This window comes from Oncorhynchus masou, chromosome 5, assembly GCF_036934945.1.
Source record: "Oncorhynchus masou masou isolate Uvic2021 chromosome 5, UVic_Omas_1.1, whole genome shotgun sequence".
NCBI classification, from domain to species: domain Eukaryota; kingdom Metazoa; phylum Chordata; class Actinopteri; order Salmoniformes; family Salmonidae; genus Oncorhynchus; species Oncorhynchus masou.
In genome coordinates, this window is record NC_088216.1 from 72,316,246 (window position 1) to 72,340,753 (window position 24,508).

The following is a 24,508-nucleotide window of genomic DNA, read 5'->3' on the forward strand; positions in this document are numbered from 1 at the left end:
GTATGCACTTCCAAAAATGGTCTCAATAAACATTTACAAGCACGCACAGATTGGAAGTTTACAACAGCTCAATACATTTCAGGTGCCGAAGAGGCATTTTTTCGGTTGCTTTTTTTAGAAGTACATACCGGCCATAACCGGAGTAAACTAAGATAGGTGCTCAGCAAAACTCCCTATTTTGTGAGTGACTAATATATTTTGACATTCAATGGGAGTTTGAATCAGCGATTCCTGGGCATTAGAGCCATCTTGAACGCACAGTTACTGGGGCAGGGTCGCCAATAATTTCCCCATGGAACTGCTGGCATCAGCCCTAGACACAGCTCGACCCATGACTGCCAACATTGGTTCCACTTATACGTTTTCTCAGACTATATGACGTCGACTATATAGTAGTATAGTATAAGTATATAGTAGTATAATGGGCGGGATCACAACAAACATTAGGTCATCTGTCACATTTCAGTTACTGCCACATTTCAGCAGTGGAAAGATGAAAGGATTCTGCACTTGTATCAAGGTGTGATGATGAATAACACCACCCCCTTCTTTCTGTTTTATATAACCTGCCTGACCTTTCGTCTAGTGACAGGACTGTCATCGGCACCCTAGCAATAACTACCTGTCCCTGGCCCCCATCCCCGCTGATCCCCCTCATATCCCCTAGCATTATTATTATAGCCTAGAGAGCACAGTAAATAGGCAGGTAGAGGGGATAATCAAAGGGGGAGGACAGAGAGATGATTTCCTTTGTGCTTGGTCTTACACCATTACATCAGTGGTCTTCCGTGAACCAGAGGTGGTCCTGAAACAGTTAACAGGTGTAGGCTGTGCAGTGCCCCCCACCCTGAAACAGTTAACAGGTGTATGCTGTGAAAATGGCCTGTACTCCTGCCCTCCCTTGCCACGCTCCCTTGCTCGCCCAGCGCCGCCAAACACGAGGCACTGCCAGTCTTTCATTAAACAGCCGTGCCGCACTTTTACTGGCAATTACTGCTGAAGGTCACACATCAGTGGAGAGTCTGAATTCCAGGGGAAAAAAATAACGTTAGCTCTTATGTAACCGCTGCCTGCGAGCTGGCGGGAGCCCAAGAATCGTGCAGGACGAAGGCAGGCTACATGGAAACTGGGACAGAGCTACACGGCCAGCAGAAATGTCTATAGTTCCCCCTGTTGGAGGGGATCAGAGAAACAACTAGGGTCCCCTCGCCTCACACACACTGCAGAAGCTCTGGGAATAGCTGAGGACAAGCAGGGACATACTGAGGCAGAGGACACCAGCACTGACTGATGCAGAATAGCCGTGAAGGGAGAGAAGAGGGAGAGACAGAGAGAAACAGATTGGTATAGAGAGAGAAATAGAGAGGGGGACAGAAAGAGCGACATTGCCAGGGATAATGAGACGATAGCGATCAGGCGGCATGGACACACACAGCAAGGAAAGGGAGCGAAAGAGTCACACGGCACACACACAGACACACAGGATCAGACCTACAGTCCCCAGTGCTTCACAGATGACTAGGGGGAGTACTGTACTATATGTCAGGCCTGTAGCGGGATACGCCACAGAGGAGGTGCAATGTCGGGCAGAGCAGAAATGCGGGCTGAACACAGGGCTAATTTAAAAGCTAACTGACAGACAGCCCAGTGCTGCTGCTGCCATTTCTGCCGCGGAGGGGAAGTGTGGGCTTTGGATCAGCATGGAGCCTGGGACACTGCATCCCATAGGGGGGCCCTCCTGGGTCCATGCACGTGCCGGATGTGTGGGTGGGGTGTACACATTCTTCAGACACTACGAATGGGAAGGGTCCGTTCAGGCAACAAAGAAGTAGCCGGGGATTTCCATCACTGGATAACACTGGGGGGAGGAATGGAGGGAGGAAAAAGAGAGAGAAGACACTCATGTGAGTATGTGACCTCCTGGCAGACATACAGCTCAGATCGTAGACTCTCCAACGGTCAGTCTAACTGATATCTGTGTTTACCTCTCCTTCTTATCAGTCTCTCTCACTCCATTGTTTGCTTTCCTTTTTTTCTGAAAGGAAGTTAGTCTCTACTGCTGTAAATCATTACTATCTTGTGTACATGCTCATTTACTAGACAATACAAGTTGACTAGATGATGTTATTGTGACCAAAAAGATAACTACAGTAATACTGCAACTAATACTAAACAAAACCTTCTAAAGGTAAAAAAAAACAAAAAACGATATAATCTGTGATTGAAGGTTGTGCTCTTAAATGTCATACATTCTCAATATAGGTTTTAGTCAATGTGGTGTCCTGTACAGTCTGGTGCGTTGACATGGAGAAGGGGAATAATAATAGAACGGCTTCTGAGTAAAAGAGGTGTTCTGTTCTATGACATCAGTGGGAATGTGATGCCACATTAGTCCCTCCCATATGGCACCGGCCTCAGGCTTTCTGAAAGTCCCCTGACAGACGCAGTACAAGATGAAAGGGAAGAAAGAGGATATCTGCAGTTTCCACTTCCTCTAGGGCACGCACAGACACACTCCCGGATGTACATATACAGTACACACGCGCAAAGCAAGAACACCTGCACACCCAAACACCCCGTTACCCTCTATGGATGTGGGGATGATCTGGTTTCCACCACTACGTTTAAGGGATAGTTCCATGTGTATAAATACTCACACACCTGCTGTGGTAATGGTGATGGGGTGCTTAGGGGCAACCACCCTGCCCCTGTCCCTCTGACCACCATCCAAAGAGAGACTGGGTATGATCAACACCTGACACCAACCTTCCCCCTTGCTGCTTCCCCCTCAAGCCAAACCCTGGGTGCTGGCTCTTCATGTCCTGCCTCCATTCAGATAGCCTACCACTTGATCTCCCAAAGGAATTTGTTCTGTCTAGTCTCAGTTCTGTGAGGAGAAAGTGGTGAATAAAGCTGCAAACCGAATTGAACTTGTTTCAAAGTTGCTTGCAGTTTGCACAATAAATATCTCCACTTTTCCCATTCAAAGGATACATAAATATACTATATGGCGGAGCACTGCAAATTACTGTACATCTTAAGTGACACAGTGCATTGAACACAAGGGGGGGAAATGAATCAAGGAAATGCACACAAACAAATGTGCAGATGGAGAAAGGAATGGCACCATTAAGTATTTCACCACAGAAACTCCAAAGCTGCTAAGACTAGAAAGTACATCATTATGACTGAACCATAAAGCCATCGCCGTGTTCCAGTTATGTACTAAATGGCTACATCCACTGACGTGTAGACTCATTTTGCTCGTTGTGGTCTATCATTACAGTCTGTATGCACTGTTTCCTAAAATAAAAGATTGACAATGTGCAAGTCCATTCTGAAAAGACACACAACTTCTGACACACTCATACAAAAGAAGTACACAATGACCAGCAACTAAACTTCATGCAGATTACTACAATAAAGACACATAGAAGTATGGCAAGTTGGCAACATTACCAGACAGTTCTTAGCATGCTAGTGGTGGCACAGTTACACAGTACAACACATGGCAACTGGCAGCTACTCTGACAGACACAGAGAGAGCATGGGGAAGAGTTCACGGAGGTCAGCAGCACATAATACAGCAAAACTTTAACACAGGTGCATCTAGCTACACCACTAGTATGAGACGGAAATCAAACGAAAGAAGGAAAATGATCAACCTCAGCCACATCCATCTCATCATCAAAGGCAATGTGCTGGAAGAGAAGAGTATAGTGGCAGAGTTAGTAGAGCTGTGTTAAGGGGAGGGGAGGCAGCTGGAAACAGACAAGCAGTTGGACAGAAACACACACCATGTCAGTTAGTAAAAAACACACAAGTTACTACATCTCAAAGCAATGGATTTGTAAGTATCAACAGAACAGCAGAGAGAACAAAGTGCATTAATCAGAGATTAGTACAGAGAGTCATTGGCACATAAATGGTGTATTAGTGTTTAAGCGCGTGTCTTAGTGTGTGATTGTGAATAGCACGGAGGATACCGTATATACACACACCCTTGGCATCTTGTTCCTGCAGAAGGGCAACTGCTACTGTAGGTTATAAACCAAGCCAAAAGACTCATCCCATCCAATCACAGACCTATGTACACCCAGTATTTTGGGGAGGGCACAGGTCAGCAGAGGAAAACTGAACCTCCAACTCCATCTTTGCTCTTAAACCCTGACCTCTGCACTGACCTCTGTAAAGAGCTACAGAATACCAGGCCTCCAAGTAACTCTGTTTCCTCTCATGATAAATCCCAGCGTAGAGAGAACCAGATGAGTATTGTGAGGTGGTGAAGATGGCCATTTTAGTGTAGGTAGCTACCTTCTCCCCATAGCCACGGTCTTTGGTCATCATCTCCCTCAGAGTCTGCAGCACCTTGATACACAGCCGCTCCTCGTTCTCCTCCAGCAGCTGCTTGGTGTGTTTGATGAGCCTGGGCAGAGGTCAGAGGTCAGGGGCAGGTGGATCACACATACTGCACTGTACAGAACTGCATACCACAACAACTAGAAAATACTCTGATTTCAGAGAGATTTCAATCCAAATTACCAATCCTGTATATGAGTCAAGTGCTGAAGCTTCAATGAACCCAGTAGACCCAATCTCTTCTGGCATACAGGCTTTCCATAAAGGTCCCATTGTATTCTACACATTGAGGCTAGTACTGTACTGTATTGCCTTTGTACCGTAAATCAGTTTCCTGAATCAGTGTGAACTGGTGGTGTCTCACGTGCTCCTCCACATATGAATTTCCCCTCCCTGCGGCCCTTTACAGTAGGCTAATCCCTGAGCCGGAATCTGTTCAAAGAGCACAGACATCCACACTCCCACCCTGTTATCCAATCTCAGCCCTTATCAAGCACAACATACACAGGAGTGTCCTGGCCTGTGTGGGGGAGGCAAGCTTGGAGGGAGAGAGGGAGGAAGGACTGTGTGAGGGAGCCAGAGCTCCAGTAGGCTCAGGGTAGGACATGTGAAAACAAAGCCCTGGGTCACTTCCGTATTTAGCCTGTTTGGAGCGGGACGCCCTGCTCAATGATGAATTCAATTACTGTGTAGACTTACAGGGGAAATGTGTCCCAGCTCTAGTTACAGTTCAACAGGTACAGTATGAAAGAGCTCAGATCAGGTTAACACCATGCATTCCTGAACACTGAGACAGTATCATGTGACTGTACAGACTTTTCAGTCAAACCACAGCTAGATAATTTCCAAGTGGACTAACCCTTATTTGGTTTATGAATGCTTTGGAAGAAATTGCAGAATTTCAAAGAAAATTGCAGACTATGGTCCATTACTGGACGTGGAAAGAGGCGCATCGATTGTTTGTAAACTTGTCAGGGATGTGGGTGGCTTGCCGTGGTTTGTGGGTACTGGAGTCTCACTTGGAGATGAAGCCGCCGCTCTCACATTTCCTGCGGGCGTCTGTGTTCTCAGGGAACAGCAGCTCAGGGCGATGCAGCACGTCCACCAGGACAGACAGCTCAGCCTGGACGAGGGGATGCAGACGGTCCTCCAGGGCCGACACTATGTCCTACAACACAAAGCAGAGCAGAGGACAGGCACGGTTTGAGGCGTAACAGAAACAGAGACAGGACACAGACAGGGCACAGGGAAACTCAGGGCATTGGCACACTGAATTTTAGATCATGGGTAGGTCTGATCCCAACCTAACTGTCTCTATGGGTTTGGTGCCTGGGTGCAAGCCCCTACTGTGGAAGTCCTGCCCCAACAGGGAAGCTGACAAAACTGAAAAATATGCTGGTCAACATTGTGACCTTATTGTCTCAGACTGCTCACTCGACAAACATATAAAAGCAGAAGTTAACCATTGTTTACCAAAAACAATGGCTGCCAAGGTAGCAGCTACTCTTCCTGGGATCCAGCTAAATTAAGGCAGTTTATATAATTTTATAAACATTACAATACATTCACAGATTTCACAACACACTGTGTGCCCTCAGGTCCCTACTCCACAACTCCCACATATTTACAGAACAAAATCCTTGTGTACATGTGTGTATAGTGCGTATGTTGTTGTGTATGTGTATGTATGTGTCTGTGCCTGTTTGTGTTGCTTCACAGCCCCCACTGCTCCATTTATCTGTTTGTTTTAATCAAATTGTACTGCTTGCATGAGTTACTTGATGTGGAATAGAGTTCCATGTAGTCATGGCTCTATTTAGTACTGTGCGCCTCCCATAGTCTGGTCTTGGGGACTGTGAAGAGACCTCTGGTGGCATGTCTTGTGGGGTATGCATGGATGTCCGAGCTGTGTGCCAGTAGCTCAAACATACAGCTCAGTGCATTCAACATGTACCTCTCATAAATAAAAGTAGTGATGAAGTCTATCTCTCCTCCACTTTCAGCCGGGAGAGATTAACATGCATGTTATTAATATTAGCTCTCTGTGTACATCCAAGGAACAGCCGTTTTGCCCTGTTCTGAACCAATTGCCATTTTCCAAAGTCTTTTTTTGTGGCACAACTGAACAACAGTTCAGGTGCGACAAAACTAAGGCCTGTAGGACCTGCATTGTTAATAGTGCCGTTAAGAAGGTAGAACAGATCTTTATTATGGACAGACTTCTCCCCATCATAGTTACTGTTGTATCAATATGTTTTGACCATGACAGTTTACAATCCAGGGTAACTCCAAGCAATTTAGTCACCTTAACTTGCTCAATTTCCACATTATTCACTACAAGATTTAGTTGAGGTTTAGGGTTTAGTGAATGATTTGTCAAAATACAATGCTTTTAGTTTTAGAAATATTTATGACTAACTAATTCCTTGCCACCCACTCTGAAACTAACTGCAACTTTTTGTTAAGTGTTCCAGTCATTTCAGTCGCTGTAGTAGCTAACATGTATAGTGTTGAGTCATCCGCATACATAGACACTCTGGCTTTACTCAAAGCCAGTGGCAATTCATTAGAAAAGATTGAAAAACTTAAATTGCCTAGACAGCTGCCTTGGGGAATTCCTGATTCTACCAGGATTATGTTGGAGAGCCTTCCATTAAAGAACACCCTCTGTGTTCTGTTAGACAAGTAACTCTTCATCCACAATATAGCAGGGGGTGTAAAGCCATAACATATGTTTTGCCAGCAGCAGACTCTGATCAATAATGGCAAAAGCAACACTGAAGTCTAACAAAACAGCCCCCACAATCTTTTCATAGTCAAATTCTCTCAGTTGAATGTCCTTTTCTATAAGCATGCTGAAAGTTTGTTGTCAATTTGTTTACTTTAAATAGCATTGTATCTGGTCAAAGACAATTTTTTCCAAAAGTTTACTAAGGGTTGGTAACAGGCTAATTGGTCGGCTATTTGAGCCAGTATAGGGGACTTGACTATTCTTAGGTAGCTGAATTACTTTTTCTTTCCGCCAAGCCTGAGGGCACATACTTTCTAGTAGGCTTAAATTGAAAATAGGGCAAATAGGAGTGGCAATATGGTCTGCTAGTATCCTCAGTATGTTGGCTGAAAAGAAATTGTAACAAACTCTGTATTAACCTTCTTGGGAATTACAAATCTTTCCTTTACTATTGCACTTCCATGCATTCCATTTCTGGGAATAGATTGGCCAATTGACCTGGAGTTCCAAAATCTCAGCACCTAATTTTCCCAACAACAGAAGCAGGATGTTATTGAATTCAAAATCAAAATGAAACTGATTTCCTGATTACCCATATCAAATGTTGTCAGAACTAGGCTTGAACCCACTGTTAGATGCAAAGCTACAGTAAACGTTAACTCCTCAATATATTCCAGAGTCTCACCTGTAGTCCCTCTATGATGTTCCTGTAGCTTAAATGTGGTTAGTATGAAGTCTCACCTGTAGCCTCACTATGATGTTCCTGTAGGTGATGGACATGGTCATTATGAAGTCTCACCTGTAGCCTCTCTATGATGTTCCTGTAGGTGATGGACATGGTCATTATGAAGTCTCACCTGTAGCCTCTCTATGATGTTCCTGTAGCTGACGGACATGGTCAGTATGAAGTCTCACCTGTAGCCTCTATGATGTTCCTGTAGCTTAAACGTGGTTAGTATGAAGTCTCACCTGTAGCCTCACTATGATGTTCTTGTAGGTGATGGACATGGCCATTATGAAGTCTCACCTGTAGCCTCACTATGATGTTCCTGTAGGTGATGGACATGGCCATTATGAAGTCTCACCTGTAGCCTCTCTATGATGTTCCTGTAGCTGACCGACGTGGTTGCGTTGGAGTCCCTCCTGGGGGCATTCTTAGCAGAGAGCCTCCAGCTCAGGATGGACTTGGTAACCACATTGTTGGACTTGACAAACAGGTTGTTCACCTGGCTGTCCAGGTCCACAGGGATGGCAATGGCTCTACTCTTGGCTGTGTGCAATGAAACAGTAGGATGCAAACTTAAGAGGTGAGCTCATTTAACAATAGTTTCAAAAGATGTTGAAATATTATTATATATACTTTATCAAGACAGTGTTTGGGAAGCAGGTGGAGGCCAAGTGCAGGTATCTTACCCACATCAGACAGCACCTTAATACAGGCCTCAACTGAGGCCTTCTGTGTGGGGGTGAGCCAATTACAGTGGAACACCCTAAACACCCCCTGAAGGAGCTGAACGAACACCGGCTGGCGAGTCTGAGGGAGAGAGAAAAAAAGAGAAGAGAGAGAGAGAGAGCCGATAGAAACAGACAGGAAGAAAGTAGAGGAAATATGAAAGGAGAGAAGGCGTCAAAAGATGAGTCAGAAGCTACACATTAACCAAAGTTAAAATCCCCAATGGTGATCAACAAAGGCTTTTGTGGTTTATCTCAGACCATAGGGTGCTCTCAGACACAAACTGGTCATGTTCTGCAGGGAGAAACCAGAGAAAGGTTTGAAACTGACAAGGTATTACCTGAATGCTAATTTATGTTTTCGGTTTCAAAGAGTTTTCTCCTGTTTGCCCGTAGAATCCTAGAATCTTTAACCGTATGTGCTGTAGACGTGCTATATTATACACCTACAGTAGGTAAGACGGTCTATCACTTCTAGTATGCCTGTTGGTTATTACCAGAATCAGTTCAGGTATCAACCAGTTCTGCTGTACCAATGTCTAATACATACAGTATCACCACTACCATCAGGACCTAACAACACCCTGTAAGCAAGCTGCACACAAACCTACAGCACAACATATACCTCGGTCATCTTTCCCAGAATGCTTGCCTGTCATGGGATAGAAGGGAATGAATATCATCATTAGGTGCTTCACATAAATTGTGTACACGCATATTACTGTAAGTGTCTTGGGATGTGGGATGGTGGACGGAGGAGGAATTTTTTAAGGGTGAGAAAATGACGATGAGAAAAACAAAACCTAATAAAGTCTAATGGGAGTGAAACTATTCCTGCAAAACAGGAAACACAATTCCTTACAAGATAATCTTGCATTGGTATTACTAGCCTTCACCACGAGTGGTTGAAAAAGCTTCCAAGAAAAGCAATGGGCTACTCCCTCACACAGCACACCTCCCAACTTCTTTAGGCTACAGTAGACCACAGAGTGATTGACCATTCTCTACTTGCTGTTTGCAAACACATCCCAGCAGTGATGGCATCTTGCGAAACAAAGATCTGGGAAGGAACTCGGGGGAGGATTCTCAAGACGCCAGCATCTGTAAAGGGTTCTTGGAAGGTGCTGACTCAGTTCCATATGAAATCTATTGCTAGTCTAGGACTGCTGGTAAGGAACACACCCAGGGGACAGGAAACTAACCACAGCTGGACATTTACCCATACTTACATACACTTGACGCGCCACCTATTTGAAGAAATGTAATATGTTACATGATAAATGTAAGTGTGTGGGCCCTTGGGGATAATGTTCATGAATGCCCTTTATAAAACAATAAGTTAACACATATCACTATCAACAGAAAATGATTGATACCAGATTTCATCCGACAGCTCAGAATATCCACCATTCAACTGCTTGGATTGTAACATGTTGTGCGTTATGGTGGTTATTTAAGTTGTGTTGTTTTGCAGTCATGGTTACCTGCAGACTGGTGCTCTGGTCAGAGAAGGGCGAGCTGAAGAATGTGGTGACGATGCTCATGACCGTCTCTGTCACGTAACCCTCCAGAACCGTGTCTGCATGCTTCCTGTCACTGGTGTTGTTGCACACCTACAGACAGCAGACACAGATATACAAGGTTGACTCATCAGACAGTGGGTAATGGGTGAGCATTCACTGGACCACACTTCCTCCCTTAAAACACTTCAATGACTCTCGTCACACAAGACTCTGCTACTGCACAGCAAGCAGAACTGGAGCGCCAAGCCTGGGACCAAAAGGCTTAACAGCTTCTGCCCCCAACCCATGAGACTGCTGAACGGAATATTGGCATTGACCCGCTTATTTTTTCTTATTTGTTGCACTGACTGTCTTACACAGGCTCGAAGTACAGTCATTGGACTCTAACCACACAATCAGACATACTACACTGGCACTGCAATACACACAAACATACATTCATATGGACGCCAAACACACACACATTCCTTCACACACGCTGCTGCTACTCTCTGTTTATTATCTATGAATAGTCACTTTACCCTTACCTACATGTACATATTACCTCGACTACCCCGTACCCCTATACATTGACTTGGTACCGGTACTGGTAGCTTCATTATTGTTATTTTATTGTGTTCTTATTTTTCCTTTAGTTTATTTAGCACATTTTTCTTACAATTTTAAAACTCTGCATTGTTGATTAAGGGTTTGTAAGTAAGCATTTCATGGTAAGGTTGTATTCTGTTGTATTCGGCGCATGTGAAAATACAATTTAATTTGCATCCTCAGTGGTCTAAGCCACTGCATCACAGTGCTAGAGGGGTCACTACAGACCAGGGATCGATCCCGGGCTGTATCACAATCGACTGTGATCGGAAGTCCCATAGGGCAGCACACAATTGGTCCAGCCTTGTCCGAGTTAGGGGAGGCTTTGGCCAGGGTTAGGGGAGTGTTTGGCCGGGGTTAGGGGAGGGTTTGGCCAGGGTTAGGGGAGGGTTTGGCCGGGGTTAGGGGAGGGTTAGGCTCTTGCGATTTCTGGAAAACCTGAGGATTTTGGGAAAGTTACCGGAATTTTGAAACCATAACACTTTATTTGGAGAGTCTCCCTGTAGAACGCTTAACAAACTATCAACAAGCTATCAGTAACATGTCACCTGCATGTCTGTTGACAAGCCATAAGATATGGAACAGATGTGATGTGTGTTTATTTACCCTGCATATGTCCACCAGGAAGTTCTCAAAGAGCTTCCACATGTGGTTGCTGGTGTAGATCTCCTTCATCTCCACCTCTGTGTCCACGTAGCAGTGATTCAGGAAGTTGATGTAGGCTATCTTCACCTAGAGAGGAAGGTCGGAATTAAAGGGCGACGGCACTTTGTGATTTGGCCTCGTTTGGAAGATTGCTCATTAAGAAATGCTATAGAACTGAAGCCAAGCAGGAGCCAAATGAGAGCCGTCTTGGTTGTGTGGGTTGATATGGGTCTGTAACGTTTGCATATTAACTGGTGGTTCGAGCCCTGAATGCTGATTGGCTGACAGCCGTGGTATACCACGGGTATGCATACCACGGATATGACAAAACATTTATTTTAACTGCTCTAATTATAATAATAATAATAATATATCCCATTTGCTTTTGTAACTTACAGTTTATACATATGGGTGGCCCAAAAAAACGACGCTTGGCGTTGCAAGCGCCATGCTCTACCGACTGAGCCACACCGACTGAGCCACACATTATGTTGGTAACCAGTTTATAATAGCAAAAAAAAGGCACCTCTGGGATTTGTGGTATATGGCCAATATACCACGGCTAAGGGCTGTATCCACACCCCCTCGGGCCTTATTGCTTAATCATACCCTGGCAGGTACTGTTGTTTGTCCCTCCTGAGTCACCGTAGCAACAACATAGCCACTTCTTCAAAATAGTCACTTTGTTAAATTAGGCAGAATTAATCTAAGATAAATCAAGAAATCTGAAATTAAATGTAGACTTTTTGCAGAGCTCTAATTTAGGTGTTTGGTGCAGTATTTCTCGCGTAAAAAAATAGCATGGAAAATTAGTCAGTGCACTTCGTACAGTCTATCAAGTCCAGAAAGTCTAGCTACGAGCTCAGGACTGATGTCTGAGAACAGTAACAAGTCTATAACATTATCTGCAAGCTGTCATACGATGATAAATAAAGCACAAGCTACACACTGTTTATCAGTTCCCGAAATCACTTGGTAGCTAGCTAAGTTTCAACTCTGATTGTCAATGAAGCTAGCAAGTAGTAGCTACTGTAACAGGCACATTGAGCAGCCAGGCCACAATCAGCTTATCAGGCCACAATCAGCTTATCAGGCCACAATCAGCTTATCAGGCCACAATCAGCTTATCAAGTCACTGGGGAGTGGCAAAGTGTGTGTTTCAGTGCCATTTCGTTTTTTACAACTTTCTCACTATCTATTATCAGAGTGCACGTCTGTCGGGCAGTGCTCATAGAGAATCATGTTACAAAAACAGATTGCGGGAAGACACAAGATGCTCCCGAATGCCTGGGTTTTTGGAATATTGACAAGTTGTAGTTGGGATACAAGTGTGCTCTGATCGTCTCAATTCAAATTTTTCCGCAAAAATGGGTACATTCAAGTGATAGACGCTATCAAACACATCAGCAAGTGGCCACTTCATAAAGGGCTTAGGGCCAAGGGTTATTTCAATATAATATTGGCGATGTGCTTCCTTATGTAAAATAGTCTGAGGCGCTATATAATGGGCAGGTCTGTCGCACTGTCTGGAGGTTCTGGCTGCTATGATTGGATAGTGTGCTGATAGAGCGCAACCAGCACAGCTGCTTCCATACCAAAACCATCCAGTAAGTCATGACTAACTCACTTACAAAACTCTGTTTGGGACGAGACTGACTTTATGACCAAAACTATCCTATTTACACTTTGTAGTCAATTTTGACACTAGAATTTATGTTTCTGACTCACATTGATGCCACATAGACTGTTTAAAACCAGAAAAGTTGGTTCTAAGAGACAGTTGACCTTTAACAACTTTAGAGTTACCTAGGTACAGTACATCATTATTCTCAAGAGCCAAATAATTATAATTTAGCCTAACTTGCTTCAAGAAGCATCTGTTCAGATGAGCTCCACAATATACAAATAGGGCTCATCATATGTTTCCAGCGGTCTACCCCGCTTGCCTGTTGGCACAACCGACATTCACTCACCTCAGGGATGCAGTCCTCATGGGTGACCACCCTCACTATGTCATCCAGAGGCAGCAGAGAGTTGCACTTGATCTCTGTGTAAACATTTTTTCCCTCGGTGCAGACGGCCAGCAGCTCTACCAGGTGGATGTGGTACCTCAGAGCGCTGTTCTCATCCATACGGTCCCGTTCCGACCGCATCATCGTGACCAGAGTCTGGAAGGATGCACGGTCGTTGTAGAACACCAGCACGTCCTCGCCTGAGTTGACCAGCTTAGCGGGAGGAAGACAGACATACTGTTCTTATCAGCTTCTACTGACACACCATATACAGTGCCTTGCGAAAGTATTCGGCCCCCTTGAACATTGCGACCTTTTGCCACATTTCAGGCTTCAAACATAAAGATATAAAACTGTATTTTTTTGTGGAGAATCAACAACAAGTGGGACACAATCATGAAGTGGAACGACATTTATTGGATATTTCAAACTTTTTTAACAAATCAAAAACTGAAAAATTGGGCGTGCAAAATTATTCAGCCCTTTACTTTCAGTGCAGCAAACTCTCTCTAGAAGTTCAGTGAGGATCTCTGAATGATCCAATGTTGACCTAAATGACTAATGATGATAAATACAATCCACCTGTGTGTAATCAAGTCTCCGTATAAATGCACCTGCACTGTGATAGACTCAGAGGTCCGTTAAAAGCGCAGAGAGCATCATGAAGAACAAGGAACACACCAGGCAGGTCCGAGATACTGTTGTGAAGAAGTTTAAAGCCGGATTTGGATACAAAAAGATTTCCCAAGCTTTAAACATCCCAAGGAGCACTGTGCAAGCGATAATATTGAAATGGAAGGAGTATCAGACCACTGCAAATCTACCAAGACCTGGCCGTCCCTCTAAACTTTCAGCTCATACAAGGAGAAGACTGATCAGAGATGCAGCCAAGAGGCCCATGATCACTCTGGATGAACTGCAAAGATCTACAGCTGAGGTGGGAGACTCTGTCCATAGGACAACAATCAGTCGTATATTGCACAAATCTGGCCTTTATGGAAGAGTGGCAAGAAGAAAGCCATTTCTTAAAGATATCCATAAAAAGTGTTGTTTAAAGTTTGCCACAAGCCACCTGGAAGACACACCAAACATGTGGAAGAAGGTGCTCTGGTCAGATGAAACCAAAATTGAACTTTTGGCAACAATGCAAAACGTTATGTTTGGCGTAAAAGCAACACAGCTCATCACCCTGAACACAACATACCCACTGTCAAACATGGTGGTGGCAGCATCATGGTTTGGGCCTGCTTTTATTCAGCAGGGACAGGGAAGATGGTTAAAATTGATGGGAAGATGGATGGAGCCAAATACAGGACCATTCTGGAAGAAAACCTGATGGAGTCTGCAAAAGACCTGAGACTGGGACGGAGATTTGTCTTCCAACAAGACAATGATCCAAAACATAAAGCAAAATCTACAATGGAATGGTTCAAAAATAAACATATCCAGGTGTTAGAATGGCCAAGTCAAAGTCCAGACCTGAATCCAATCGAGAATCTGTGGAAAGAACTGAAAACTGCTGTTCACAAATGCTCTCCATCCAACCTCACTGAGCTCGAGCTGTTTTGCAAGGAGGAATGGGAAAAAAATACAGTCTCTCGATGTGCAAAACTGATAGAGACATACCCCAAGCGACTTACAGCTGTAATCGCAGCAAAAGGTGGCGCTACAAAGTATTAACTTAAGGGGGCTGAATAATTTTGCACGCCCAATTTTTCAGTTTTTGATTTGTTAAAAAGGTTTGAAATATCCAATAAATGTCGTTCCACTTCATGATTGTGTCCCACTTGTTGATGATTCTTGACAAAAAAATACAGTTTTATATCTTTATGTTTGAAGCCTGAAATGTGGCAAAAGGTCGCAAAGTTCAAGGGCGCTGAATACTTTTGCAAGGCACTGTAGATTTGAAAGCAAGTTTGTTTGGGTAGTATTGCTGGTTTATATTACAGAAATGTATAGTGTGTTTCATTTGCATTATAATCACGTGTGCACTGCAATTATCCTGCCCCACCTCAGCCATGACGGTGTCCTGACACTTCTTGATGAACTTGTTCTCAGCCTTGACAATAGTCTGCAGGAATTTGAGGTACTGTACATGGCGGCCGTGCGTCTCGGTGCAGTGGACAAAGTGCTGTACCACACGCTCGTTGATTTCACTGCACAGCTGGAAGTTATTCATGAAGATGTGTTGCATGGTGATTGCCTCCAGAATCTGAAGAGAAAGATAAGCATTAAACTAGCTGCTTTATTGGTATTGGAATGATGGAGTACCACTGGTTCTTCCGAGCCCAGCGCCAACCCTTACCCCAGGAGTCCACTCACCCCTGGATTGAGGAACAGGTTAATGTGCTTGTGCAGCAGGATCTGGTTCTGCTGGTTCCCTGCACAGAAGATCTGGAGGAACTCATGGGCCAGCTTCATGATCTCTTGCATGCGGACGTCCTCACCCTAAAGTGTTCATCACAAGAACAGACAGACACTCAACCCAAGAGCTGGAGCTATCATTCAAACCTTCCACAAATGTCATTGCTGACCTCGTAATTGTACAAGTCTATGTGCTTGCTTCATGCCTTTATGCCTTTTTAGTCTCTCTAAAGCATGAGGTGATGAGAGTATAGGTCTGGCCCATCCTATCTTTCAGTACCTTCTCATAGGGGATCTGCAGTAGCTCCAGCACCACACTGTGGGCTCCCATGTTCCTCAGTAGTCTCTGTTGCTGCTTCTTACTCTTCTTCCCTGACGCTCCCTCCTGGACACACAGCTTACTGAGCCGCAGCAGGATCTGAACAGAGGGGAAGAGAGAAGAGGCTCAGAGACTGACTACCTCATACATATCTGATGTGACTCCTTACAGTGTGTGATGGAACAATGAGAGAAAATTAAGAAGATTGTACCTCTTTCATAACCCTGTAATTGTAACTGCTGGTGGTTTCCGTCTTCTTTTTGTCTGAGCTGCCTGAATCCCCCTGCACATGGACAGAGTTAGAATGAGATCTTGTTCATATTCATGTGAAGCATTCAGCAAAAGCCTTCAGATGTACAGTAACCATTAGTTCAGTTGAAACAATACCTTATTTTTATGGTCGGACTCTGAGGGTCCGTCCCCTCCGTCATCATCCCCCTGCCTCTTGTAAACCCACAACTCAGACTTTTCTACAATGGAGCGCAGCTGGTCCAGGTCTGACTTGATCTGCTTGTAGTTGTCCACATCTTGGCTGGTTACCAAGAGTTGGACCTAAGAGGAAGAGGAAGATGTACACCTGAATGTAGACTTAATTGTATTGATTTTTTATTTAACCTTAATTTAACTAGACAAGTCATTTAAGAACAAATTCTTATTTACAATGACGGACTACCTCTGGCCAAACCCTAATGACGCTGGGCCAATTGTGCCCCGCCCCCTGGGCATTGAATATTCACAGCAAGCTAGGCCTTCAAGCGCCTTTTAACCCAACGACTGCTGCTAATTCATAAAATGACTTTCTAACTAAAGATAAGATTATTGATGGGTGTGAGGAGCAATGATACAGAGCACCTGTGTGTTCTTGTGGCTGTGGAGCCTATGGGTTTGGGCGGTGGTCTACCTGTTTGAAGGCCAAGAGGACCTCTTGTCTCTGGCTGAAGTGTCTGAAAAGCAGGTGGAGGGCCCCAGACACCAGGGGAGGATAGTCATGCATGGTGAGGTGTAGCAGCACCCTCAGGAATGTTCTCCCTCCATGGTCATCCAGGTCCAGAGGGGTGTTCTCCTCACTGCAGGACAACACACCAGGCTCAGACACTGGGGATACTTTCATAAGACCTACGCTAGTGTTAATACAGTGTAATTATGGAAACGGACACTGCATTCCATTGTATCAAGATTTAAAATGAGAGGGTTTACCTTCCTCCAAAGATCGCCTCTGCCTGCTCCTCAATGTTCTCAAAATCTAGAGCCCCTAAAAAAATGAAGCATTTACATTATTGTGAAGCTCTTTGAAGGCCATACTTCCCTTTTAGAAACCATCAACACCATACATTAATTTAATCATTCTGAAAATAAACATCTGGTATGTCTGTAGGGTCAGTAGCTTGAGGGTAAAATCAGTAACAAAAAAGGACAAGGCTTTGGCCGTCAGTATGCTGACCTGTCATATTATTTCCATCCTGACTAGCACTAGATGGTGCGCCATCACCCTGAGGGTTACTCTCATCAAACTCCCGCTTGAAGATACAGAGTAGGCAGGAGATCCTGTAATCCAGCCGCACATTCAGAATGAACTAGTGGACAGAAACAGAACGCACAATTTAGTTAAAACACCAGGCTTTCGAGCTCCCCACTAAGAATAATCATACAGAGAAAAATATGTTGTAGATTTTGTATACAATTTTATTTGATACTATGGGAAATCAAAGCCATGATAATTGGATACAATTATCAGACAATCTACATGAAAATCCAGATGAAAAGGGTAGGAGTTACCTGGAGGATCTCGATGATCTTGAGCTTAGTGTCCATCACCATGATGTCCTCCCTCTCCGGCTCCGTCTGGGTCTTGACCACGCCCTCCTCCGGCTGGTGGGTGGGGGTGACGGGTAGGAAACCCCCACCTCTGAGGACCACCTGGGTCATAAGCTCCCCCACCCCGTGGATAGACTTCATCACATTACTGCCTGTGGACACACACACACACACACCTCAGAATTGAAATGAGGCACTTACTCACAGACAACACATTAACCAAACCTTATCAACTCCACGTGATTCATCATAGAAGGGAGGTGTATTGAGAAAGAGTGAGAGAGAGATAGTGCGCCTCAATTACAGTACATCAGTAACATCCAATACCAATTGACAGAAGGGTAACAGACAGGCAGCAGTGTGCTGTTCACCTTGTTTTTCCTCTCCCTTCTCCAGCTTGGTGACGGGGTATATGGTGCTGACATGAACACAGTCCAGGATGTTCAATAAGATTTTAGTCAGTCGCAGCAGGTCACTGAAGTTGTAGAAGCCAAAGTAAATGAGGTTCCTTGCCAGGTTAACTACCTTCATAGATATGAGAGAAAAAGGAGGGGAGTAAATTCTCCACATATACATTATGCATTCCTACCTCAAAGTAAAGTTGTCTGGTTGACATCATGCTGTTTCCAGGGAAACCTACCTCGAAGGTGAGCTTGTTTTTCTCTCTGTCGTCGAAGGGGATGTTCTGAGACACCACAGACATCAGGTAGTTCTCCACAAACTCCATGGTCAGGCAGAACCTCTCCTTGATCTCATCTCTGGTTGTCCCATCATTGTCGTAGCTTAGAAAGGGAGAGAATATTTTTGTGTAAAGGGTAGCCTGTAGATGAGCTCAGGTAATGTAGAATATCTCTGAAAGGACTCTAATAACACGTTCATAAACCCCACTCACTCGCCGATGGCGATCTTGGAGGGAATCTCAGACCAGAGGCGGGCGTACTTGACGGGGGTGACCTGTTCCTGGGGGTCGCGGTCCACGTGCATGTGCAGCATCATGCGGCAGAAGGAGGCGCGCAGGTCGTAGGGCAGGTCCTCGTCAGACATGCAGCGCAGGATCAGGTCCACGTCCAGCTGGCCGGAGATCTTATTGATGGCCAGGTACTGACGGTCCAGACACATCCGCGCAAACAGGTTCAGCTGGTACCTGCAAGAGGGAGAGGAACATACTTTAACATCTGGTCAGGGCCCTAGTCTGAAAGCAGGCCTACACATAGACAATCAAATGACTGGTGCATATGCTTCTACATACTGTCATAACACTAACTATCCAACCAAAACGCATTGTGAACCCTGTAAGGCCCTGATCCCTGACCTGTAATAGCTGACCACCTCCTGGTCCTCCTTCTGGCCCTCCTTGGCGTCCTGGGCCAGCTCTCTGACACTCTTGCTCTTGATCTCCTTGAGGTTGTCCCTCCAGAAGAGCCACACCTCTTCTTCATCCTCCTCCGTTTCCACGGGAGCCTCCCCAATTGTTACAGCCTCAATCTCAAAGCGCGACAGAACTAGCCTGGTCGGCGGCAAATAAAACAGACAGTCAACAAAGAAACTGCAGAAAATAATGAATACTGAAACAACACATCTGTGTTTTGTTTCCATAAATCGACAGCATTACTAATAACAGCAATTGAGCCAGTCTAATTAGAAAGCATCAGATCAATGTTCAAACACATGCACACACCCACGCTCATGTTTTCAGTGCTAGGGTAAAACAAAATCATCATATCTAGGGGGGTATACTTAGTCTCGATGAGGATGTCTGCGTTGGAAGGGTCCAGCACGGCGTTACAGATTAGCTCCTGAGTCACTGGGATGGACTTGTTCATGGACACACACAGGTCAGACAGGTAGTCCAGAAACCTGAAGATAAGAGACGAAGAGAAAGGGAATGATTGTCAATGTACAGGCCCAACTGCCAGTGGCTACACTACAGGCTCCCAGAGTAGGCTTATTCTGGCTCTGTCCCAGTTCCCCTACCAGCTCCATGAGACTCCAGTAAAAGCCCTCTTCATCCAGGCCATTGGACCAGCATGTTTCTCATATCACCAGTAGCATAAGGCATGACTGGAGCTTGACAGCAGTAATGACAGCAATTACCTCCAGTGCCATGATCCCACACAATCCCTTCCTCTGATATCCTCATGCATACATTTGAATAAATCTACATCTACTACATTCCCTGGCTGGTGCTGTACAAAAAAAGTTCCACCCAAACTGCCCACAAACAACCTTCTGAATCAGGCTCATGGCATGCCCCCATCCTATTGCCCCTCTTCTTGGTCTCACCTGGGCTCCCGGTTCTTCCTGACCAAGGTGACGAAGGTGTCAATCTCAGCAGCTGTGATGTGTTTCTCAAGGAGCTTGCGGTTGTTGTGGAGCAGGGCTGTTATCGTGTCCTCAGCCAGAACATCGTAGCCTATCTGTTTCTGCATGAAGCGGAACTGCTTGGCTATGTACTCCTGTAGAGGGGGAGTCAGTGAGGGTCAGCACCATTCTAACGTACAACTAACAGGTCAAGTAAACTTAGCCTTTTAACAAAATAAATTCTGCATCTCTGCGTCTGATACAACATCAATCAATCAATAATTTATGCACACCAACCTGGTTCTTCCTGTAGTCTTGTTGGGAGTGCCGTAATACCCTGTAGCAGAGCCTGCAGATATGCCTGAAGGGGGCGTGGCGCTGGTCACCAAGCTCTTCCAATCGCAGCATGGGACCATCCCCGCTGTCCGTGAACGGGGCTTGGAGAAGTTTGAAAATCTAAAGAGGGATATGGATTCCATGTGTAATTTTAATTGTGATGCTCAAACTGACAATGCAGAGAGGTCAACTTAACCAAGCCCAATGTAGATGATACTACCGCTGTATTGTACGATGAGGTGTACCTGTTTTAGAATGTTTTGCTCCCTCATGAGTTTCTGTCTCTCTCGATTGGGCTTGTTGACCATGATCTCCAGCACATCCTGGCCAGTGTTGGGGATGTCACACACGAAGAAGACCAGGTCCTCTAGAAGCTTAGTGACAAACCTAGAGACCAAAGTGACAGGGCCAGGGAGGTGACTGGTTCTACCAAGGTACCAGATAACACCAACTCCTACAGCCAGCCTCTCCAGAGAGATGAGCTAGGAACAACAGCTAAAGGAGAAAAACTATGGTGTAGGTGTTAAAGAAAAACTACTACCTGGTGTAGGTGTTAAATGATGACAATCTCAACATGAAAAATAATAGTTCTACCAAATGTCAAAAGTCCAACAACAGCCTTCTAAAAATACTTTCAACCTACCAGATATAGTACCGTTCAAAAGTTTGGGGTCACTTAGAAATTTCCTTGTTTTTGAAAGAAAAGCAAAACTTTTGTCCATTAAAATAACATCAAATTGATCAGAAATACAGTGTTGACATTGTTAATGCTGTAAATGACCATTGTAGCTGGAAATGGCTGATTTTTTATGGAATATCTACACAGGTATACAGAGGCCCATTATCAGCAACCATCACGCCTGTGTTCCAATGGCACGTTGTGTTAGCTAATCCAAGTTTATCATTTTAAAAGTCTAATTGATCATTAGAAAACCCTTTTGCAATTATGTTAGCACAGCTGAAAACGGAAAACTAATGCTGGCATTCTAGGCAAAGTTCCTCTGTCAGTGTCTGTGTTCCTTTGCCCATCTTAATCTTCTCTTTTTATTGGCCAATCTGAGATATGGCTTTTTCTTTGCAACTCTGCCTAGAAGGCCAGCATCCTGGAGTGGCCTCTTCACTGTTGAAGTTGAGACGGGTGTTTTGCTGGTACTATTTAATGAAGTTGCCAGTTGAGGGCTTGTGAGTATTCTGTTTCTCAAACGAGACACTCTAATGTACTTGCTCAGTTGTGCACCGGGGCTTCCCACTCCTCTTTCTATTCTGGTTAGAGACAGATTGTGCTGTTCTGTGAAGGGAGTAGTACACAGCATTGTACAATATATTCAGTTTCTTGGCAATTTCTCGTATGGAATAGCCTTCATTTCTCAGAACAAGAATAGACTGACGAGTTTCTGAGGAAAGTACTTTGTTTCAGGCCCACAAATGCTGATGCTCCAGATACTCAACTAGCCTAAAGAAGGCCAGTTTTATTGCTTCTTTAATCAGGACAACATTTCTGATCAATTTTATGTTATTTTAATGGACAATTATTTTTGCTTTTCTTTCAAAAATAAGGACATTTCTAAGTGACCACAAACCTTTGAACAATAAAGTAATACAGTAGGTCAAAGGAGTGCGGCAGGGACACACTTTACCTCCTCTCATTCTGGGTTATAGTGCCCCTCTCCAGCTTGCCAGCGATGGATGCTAACACTTTACTGGCATCGTTGGCCAAGTCTAAGTCTCTGACTTCCGCTGGGGGGACAGGCACTATGGCAAAGGCCTCTTTGTCTTCTTTAACCGCTGATGTACCAATCTAAACAGGGACATGTAAAACATACTTTCAATAAATAGATGTTCAAGTCCGACCAACGGTCACCCACTATTATCCTTCCCAGCCACTCACCCGTAACATGACAGGCTTCTCCTCCTCCTTGTCAATTGGGTTGTTGGTGCTGTGGACCCATGTGTTGGTGCAGAGGTGCCTGAGCCTCACGAAAGAGTTCCTGAGGGATCAAGACAGAGCAACTCAGAGGACAGCAACAATATAAAAAAACACTATAGTAAGTCTTGTATATTCAAAATAATGTCTGTGGATTGTATTTCCTTAGGTGTCAACCTTACAGTAGCTTTGAAAAGTGAGCGTTGCTAAAACATTCATAGAAGTGTGTGGTAATACTGGGGAATACCAGCTGGTTTTACCCTGTTATCACACCTTCCAGCAACAGAATTACTGCCATCGTTGCTATGCTCTGTTAACTTGGATGGGCAAATGTTGTTGTCCTGTTAAGTAAACCAAGCCCTGTGAGGATGGGACAGGATGCTCAATAACTCATGTCACACCAGGAAGACGAGCTGGCGTCATGGCATCAGCTAATGGGGATCCTAATATAATAAAATAAAATGTTATTGATTACTCATGCTCTGCTCCTGATTCAAGCTCAACAATCTATAACAGTGCATTGTCTGCATGGTCACTCTGCATGGTCATAGATGGCAGAGTCAGTAGTATCCCCCCTAGTAGTAACCTCTACAATAACAACAACACTGTCATTGCTCTAACGTGGTGAGTTATTCCTCTCCCTCGCAGGATGCTTGCTCTTTGAGTGTGTGTTTGTGTGTGTATCAATGTGTTGTTTAAATCACCCAAAACCTACTTAGGCATAGATGATGGTAATAACAGCTACAGTGGGCTCTCACCATTGGTGGGTGTGATGGCATTCTGTAACGTCCTCAAACAAGTGTACAGTCATGGCAAAAAGTTTTGAAAATGACACTAATATTAATTTTCTCAAAGTCTGCTGCCTCAGTTTGTATGATGGCAATTTGCATATACTCCAGAATGTTATGAAGAGTGATCAGATGAATTTCAATTAATTGCAAAGTCCCTCTTTGCCATGCAAATTAACTGAATCCCCAAAAAAACATTTCCACTGCATTTCAGCCCTGCCACAAAAGGACCAGCTGACATCATGTCAGTGATTCTCTCATTAACACAGGTGTGGGTGTTGACGAGGACAATGCTGGAGATCACTCTGTCATGCTGATTGAGTTCGAATAACAAACTGGAAGCTTCAAAAGGAGGGTGGTGCTTGGAATCATTGTTCTTCCTCTGTCAATCATGCTTACCTGCAAGGAAATATGTGCCATCATCATTGCTTTGCACAAAAAAAGGCTTCACAGGCAAGGATATTGCGGATCATCAAGAACTTCAAGGAGAGTGGTTAAATTTTTCTATATAGCTTCAGAGTGCCCAAGAAAGTCCAGCAAGCATCAGGACCATCTCCTAAAATTGATTCAGCTGCGGGACTGGGGCACCACCAGTACAGAGCTTGCTCAGGAATGGCAACAGGCAGGTGTGAGTGCATCTGCACGCACAGTGAGGCGAAGACTTTTAGAGGATGGCCTGGTGTCAAGAAGTGCAACAAAGAAGCCACAAAGAAGCCAGCAACTCCCCAGACCTTAATCCCATTGAGAACTTGTGGTCAATCCTCAAGAGGCTAGTGGAAAATCAAAGACCCACAAATTCTGACAAACTCCAAGCATTGATTATGCAAGAATGGGCTGCCATCAGTCAGGATGTGGCCCAGAAGTTAATTGACAGCATTCCAGGGCGGATTGCAGAGGTCTTGAAAAATAAGGGTCAACACTGCAAATACTGATTCTTTGCATCAACTTCATGTAATTGTCAGTGAAAGCCTTTGACACTATGAAATGCTTGTAATTATACTTCAGTATTCCATACTAACATCTGACAAAAAATATCTAAAGACAATGAAGCAGCAAATTTTGTGGAAATTAATATTTGTGTCATTCTCAAAACCTTTGGCCACAACTCTATGAGCATCCATTTCCAAAATTCAAACACTTTTTTGTGTACCAACACTAAGGGTACCGAACCTTGCTTTCTTGCACAACTATGCCGTCTAGACAAAAAATGGAAGGAAAATAGGGCTGTTGTAAATATAGGTGATTGTGTTGGAACTTGCAGTCCAACTCCTTTGACTGTAATTGTTATGATGCCAAGAATCATAATCACCTATATTCACAACAGACATGGATTATTTCACAATTTGATGAA

At 44.4% G+C, this 24,508-nt stretch overlaps 1 protein-coding gene and 1 long non-coding RNA gene across 3 annotated transcripts in view; one reads left to right on the plus strand and one right to left on the minus strand.

Annotated features, from left to right (window-relative positions):
* LOC135540212 (inositol 1,4,5-trisphosphate receptor type 1-like) overlaps positions 1 to 24,508 on the minus strand; it is a 149,072-nt gene that overhangs the window by 80,354 nt on the left and 44,210 nt on the right. The window contains exons 14-40 of one of the 2 annotated variants that reach the window (XM_064966699.1): positions 22,334 to 22,433; positions 22,083 to 22,243; positions 20,691 to 20,832; positions 20,407 to 20,565; positions 20,092 to 20,264; positions 19,546 to 19,665; positions 19,121 to 19,315; positions 18,701 to 18,952; positions 18,445 to 18,590; positions 18,180 to 18,329; positions 17,770 to 17,960; positions 17,435 to 17,567; positions 17,191 to 17,245; positions 16,895 to 17,060; positions 16,381 to 16,545; positions 16,205 to 16,276; positions 15,955 to 16,092; positions 15,633 to 15,758; positions 15,322 to 15,522; positions 13,272 to 13,523; positions 11,260 to 11,385; positions 10,027 to 10,155; positions 8,504 to 8,624; positions 8,176 to 8,360; positions 5,379 to 5,527; positions 4,315 to 4,426; positions 3,666 to 3,701 (exon numbers count right to left, since the gene is read on the minus strand). In XM_064966699.1, coding sequence (XP_064822771.1) covers positions 3,666 to 3,701; positions 4,315 to 4,426; positions 5,379 to 5,527; positions 8,176 to 8,360; positions 8,504 to 8,624; positions 10,027 to 10,155; positions 11,260 to 11,385; positions 13,272 to 13,523; positions 15,322 to 15,522; positions 15,633 to 15,758; positions 15,955 to 16,092; positions 16,205 to 16,276; positions 16,381 to 16,545; positions 16,895 to 17,060; positions 17,191 to 17,245; positions 17,435 to 17,567; positions 17,770 to 17,960; positions 18,180 to 18,329; positions 18,445 to 18,590; positions 18,701 to 18,952; positions 19,121 to 19,315; positions 19,546 to 19,665; positions 20,092 to 20,264; positions 20,407 to 20,565; positions 20,691 to 20,832; positions 22,083 to 22,243; positions 22,334 to 22,433 — 3,955 coding nt within the window. The remainder of the gene's footprint in view (positions 1 to 3,665; positions 3,702 to 4,314; positions 4,427 to 5,378; positions 5,528 to 8,175; positions 8,361 to 8,503; positions 8,625 to 10,026; positions 10,156 to 11,259; positions 11,386 to 13,271; positions 13,524 to 15,321; positions 15,523 to 15,632; positions 15,759 to 15,954; positions 16,093 to 16,204; positions 16,277 to 16,380; positions 16,546 to 16,894; positions 17,061 to 17,190; positions 17,246 to 17,434; positions 17,568 to 17,769; positions 17,961 to 18,179; positions 18,330 to 18,444; positions 18,591 to 18,700; positions 18,953 to 19,120; positions 19,316 to 19,545; positions 19,666 to 20,091; positions 20,265 to 20,406; positions 20,566 to 20,690; positions 20,833 to 22,082; positions 22,244 to 22,333; positions 22,434 to 24,508) is intronic. The other variant, XM_064966700.1, reaches the window with a different exon arrangement.
* Positions 1,022 to 24,508, plus strand: part of LOC135540213 (uncharacterized) — a 32,925-nt gene continuing 9,438 nt past the window's right edge. The window contains exon 1 of the long non-coding RNA XR_010455724.1: positions 1,022 to 1,904. This is a non-coding gene — a long non-coding RNA (uncharacterized LOC135540213). The remainder of the gene's footprint in view (positions 1,905 to 24,508) is intronic.